We start from the raw sequence: 3,296 nt of genomic DNA, 5'->3' as shown, positions 1-3,296 counted from the left end.
TGAGAGAAGCCATCAATACACGGGGGTGGACTCAATAGACTTACAACTTAGCTTAACAGTACAACTATGAAATTAAGATTCTCCAAAATACCAAATGAAAATAAAAGAAAGCCTCATGACTCCTGAGCGGATCTGAAAATGAGCACGTGTCTGATAAAGGTGGGATTGTTGTGGAGTATTCTAAACTCCCTTTCCCTAAATGACCTCATGAGGAGCGGAAGGACTGAGAAGAGCAGCTGAGGAAGTTTGGGGTGAAAACCTCTGCAGTAAGTTGTGAAGTACGGCCACAACATTCTTATTCTCACCACGTGAAGTGAAATTCAACTTTATGTCCATTTCTGAGCTGCTGCTACAGTGTCCGCTTCCCACAACTTGTGGTAATTCTGTTCCTTTCTCAGTCGCTGTGTCTGAGGCCCGATTCCACCAAACAAAGATCCGCACTGCTGGATTTGGAGCCTATTAGCAAGGTTCCTCTGATACAGTGGAAAATATGTCATTTGGTGTGTATGAAAATTGAGGATAAGGCAAATTTAAGGCTTAAGGGAAAAGGGAGAATTAGAAGGAATAATCCCACTTATCCCAAAATATATCTCTGTTAACTGTGGCCCCACAGCCCAGGCGGCCAATGTGCAGACCCCACACGTGAGTGTGAAAGGGCAGTGACAGGGAGCAGGACACAGGCGTGTGACCTGTGCTCCGTGACCCCACGTGCGGGTGAGGCCGGGAGCTCAAGGTTGGGGTCACTTCCCCCTGGGTGAGACCTCCTGTGAGCAGGAGGGCTGAGTCCCAGCTGAGCAGGAGCAATCAGCCTCGTCCTTGGGCCGCGCCCAGAGATGGTCAGGCAGTCCCTCCCAATGCGGAGCCCTCCAGCCTCGCTGAGACCCTGCGGGCGGGTTGTGACTCCTGTGCTCAGAGCTTGGGACTCAGCACGACTGAGACGGCAGCCAAGTTGCCCCCTTGGTGCCAACAATGTTGCTGTTCCCAGGCAGATGAGTGTGGCTGAGTGTCCATGGAGTCACCCACCCTGGCTGAGTCCACCCTGCCTGAGCCCCGGACACCACGAGGGGACAGAGGAGGCTCAGAGCAGGACCTGCTCCTTGTGCAGGAGAGAGGTCTGAGGACTTGGGGGCCTCCCAGGGCTGAGAGCGCTGACGGACCCCCACCTCGGACACTGAGATAGAGAACTAAAGACCCTGTGTCCCCAGTGATGGGAGAATGATTTTCTGTGTCCTTTGAGACCCTCTCCTGGGAATGTGCTGCTGGGAGGGGGGGCCTTTCAGGACAGAGGGGAGAGGAGGAGCCTTCATGCACGGGCAGATCCCCTGATGACCTGGACCCAGGGTAGGGCAGCAGCAGCAGAAGGTCCAGCAGAGCCTGAGCAGGAAACCCCTGGGCTGCCCCACCTCCCCCAGTGATACAGGAGTCTTGGTCTAATTCCCACAGGCCTGAAGCTCTGGGGGAGCCTGAGAGGTGGTTACAGGAAAGGCAGGAGCAGCAGCCTGGGCCTCAGCTCAGCCCAGGGACGGCGGAGGAGATGAAGTGTCCTGAAGCAGACACAGCTGGACGCTGTCTCTCTGGTTCTGACCTGACCGTCATGGACTCTGTCCGCCAGGACCTGCCTCTGTCATTCAGGGCCTTCTGCTCAATTTCAGATAATCATATAAAATGTGGTTGCGAAAAGCAAAGCCTTGGTGAGGGCAAAGAATGAAGAAGAACTGAAAGGATTTCCCAGACCAATTTCTTGGTGTGGGGCTCAGATCCCTGTTTTAAATCAAGCAAACAACAGAAGTGGCTGTTCTGGCAGAAGATGCTTCAGCCCCGGGAGGCCCATGACTTGGGGGAGAGCAGGTTTTTGTCTCACTTCCCCCCTGGCCTGGAGCACGGTGCCATTATTGCTACTGCTGTCATAAGCTGCACAGAAATAATCCGCCTCGTCCTCGGCCTGGAGCGAGCTGATGGTCAGCGTGGCTGTGTTCCCAGACCTGGAGCCGGAGAATCGGTCGGGGACCCCAGAGGCTCGACTGGTCGCACCATAGATGAGGGTTCTGGGGGCCGATCCTGGGATCTGTTGGAACCAGTTCACATAATTGCCACGCCCAACGTTGCTGCTGCTTCCAGAGCAGGTGATGGAGACCCTCTGGCCCAGGGACCCGGACACGGAGGACGGCTGAGTCAGCACAGCCTGGGCCCAGGATCCTGGAAGGGAGAGAGACAGAGATGGTGAGTCTGGGGTCCAGACACGATAGCGGGGAGCACAGCATGTTTGCCTTCCCAAGACCACTCCCCTGTCCCTGCTTCCAGTCACCTGTGCAGAGAGCGACCAGGGTGAGGAGCAGAGGGGCCAAGGCCATGGTGCACACAGTCAGGGCGTCCTGCCTTCTGTGGCCCCACAGCTGAGCAGAGCGTCCCCACACGGCTCCTTCCCCTCTTCATACCCTGAGAGGGGGCGGGGCCTTTCATGCAAATAACCGTCCTCCCTGGCCCCCCAACAATGCTCTGATCACCTCTGGGACCTGGGTCAGCTTCCTGTGCCCTAAGGAGTCCAGTGGGTGATCAGAGGCGGGGTTGTGTGGGGCTTGGGGATGGGAGGTCACAGCTGGGAACCCTGAGCAGAAAGCACCAGGAAGCACCAGGGGACTCATCTCAGATCTCATAGCTGCAGACCCACAGGAATGGCTTTGGATGGCCCCCTGGTGTCCTGGCCCAGACATACATCCTATGACCTAGTGATCAGAGCTCTTAGAGTCCACTTTCCCAAAACTGGCTTTGAAGTTACACAGTTCAGGAAGAGTTGTGTTGGAAAAAAAGATCCAGGTGTAATTTACCCTGTAGTGCATGTGAGTGTTACACAGTGGATGTGTGACTTTGAGATTTTAAATGAACCAAAATGTGATCATGGAGTAGGAAAAATCTAAGGTCATCACTTAAAATAGATGCCTAAACTTAACTGAAGAAAATGTTGTGGTTCAGTCACTAAGTTGTGTCCGACTCTGGCTCTGTTTTAATTTTGCATTGCCATGGTACTATTTCTAAAACATAATGTTCCTTGTAGATTCTGTTCTTTAAATAAGATCATTTTAAAGCCTTTCTGACAAGCATCTCCACTGAAGGATTTTCATGTCTTAGCAGGACGTTCTCTCTGTGAAACAGGGCAGGCTGAGTTATCAGAGCCATGGGTTGGTCTCAGATCTGAGATGAGACACAGGGCATAACAAGGCAGATCAGCTGTTCTCAGGAATCTCAGACGGGACCATGCACATGGTCAGACAGAGCAGCAGTCACGGCCCCAGGGGCAG

General features: G+C 53.8%; 1 protein-coding gene across 1 annotated transcript; it reads right to left on the bottom strand.

The window, feature by feature from the left end:
• Positions 1 to 1,899: 1,899 nt before the first annotated feature.
• LOC112441460 (immunoglobulin lambda-1 light chain) lies at positions 1,900 to 2,408 on the bottom strand (the record flags this gene model as incomplete). Its single annotated transcript, XM_024989147.2, is given in 2 exon segments — positions 1,900 to 2,196; positions 2,306 to 2,408. Coding segments are annotated over 2 exon segments (343 nt in total), but the record flags the coding sequence as incomplete, so codon positions are not given.
• Positions 2,409 to 3,296: the final 888 nt, after the last annotated feature.

Source organism: Bos taurus, unplaced genomic scaffold (genome assembly GCF_002263795.3).
Source record: "Bos taurus isolate L1 Dominette 01449 registration number 42190680 breed Hereford unplaced genomic scaffold, ARS-UCD2.0 Leftover_ScbfJmS_2373, whole genome shotgun sequence".
Classification (NCBI taxonomy): domain Eukaryota; kingdom Metazoa; phylum Chordata; class Mammalia; order Artiodactyla; family Bovidae; genus Bos; species Bos taurus.
The sequence above is the reverse complement of the archived record's forward strand: the minus strand, read 5'-3'. Positions and strand labels throughout refer to the sequence as shown.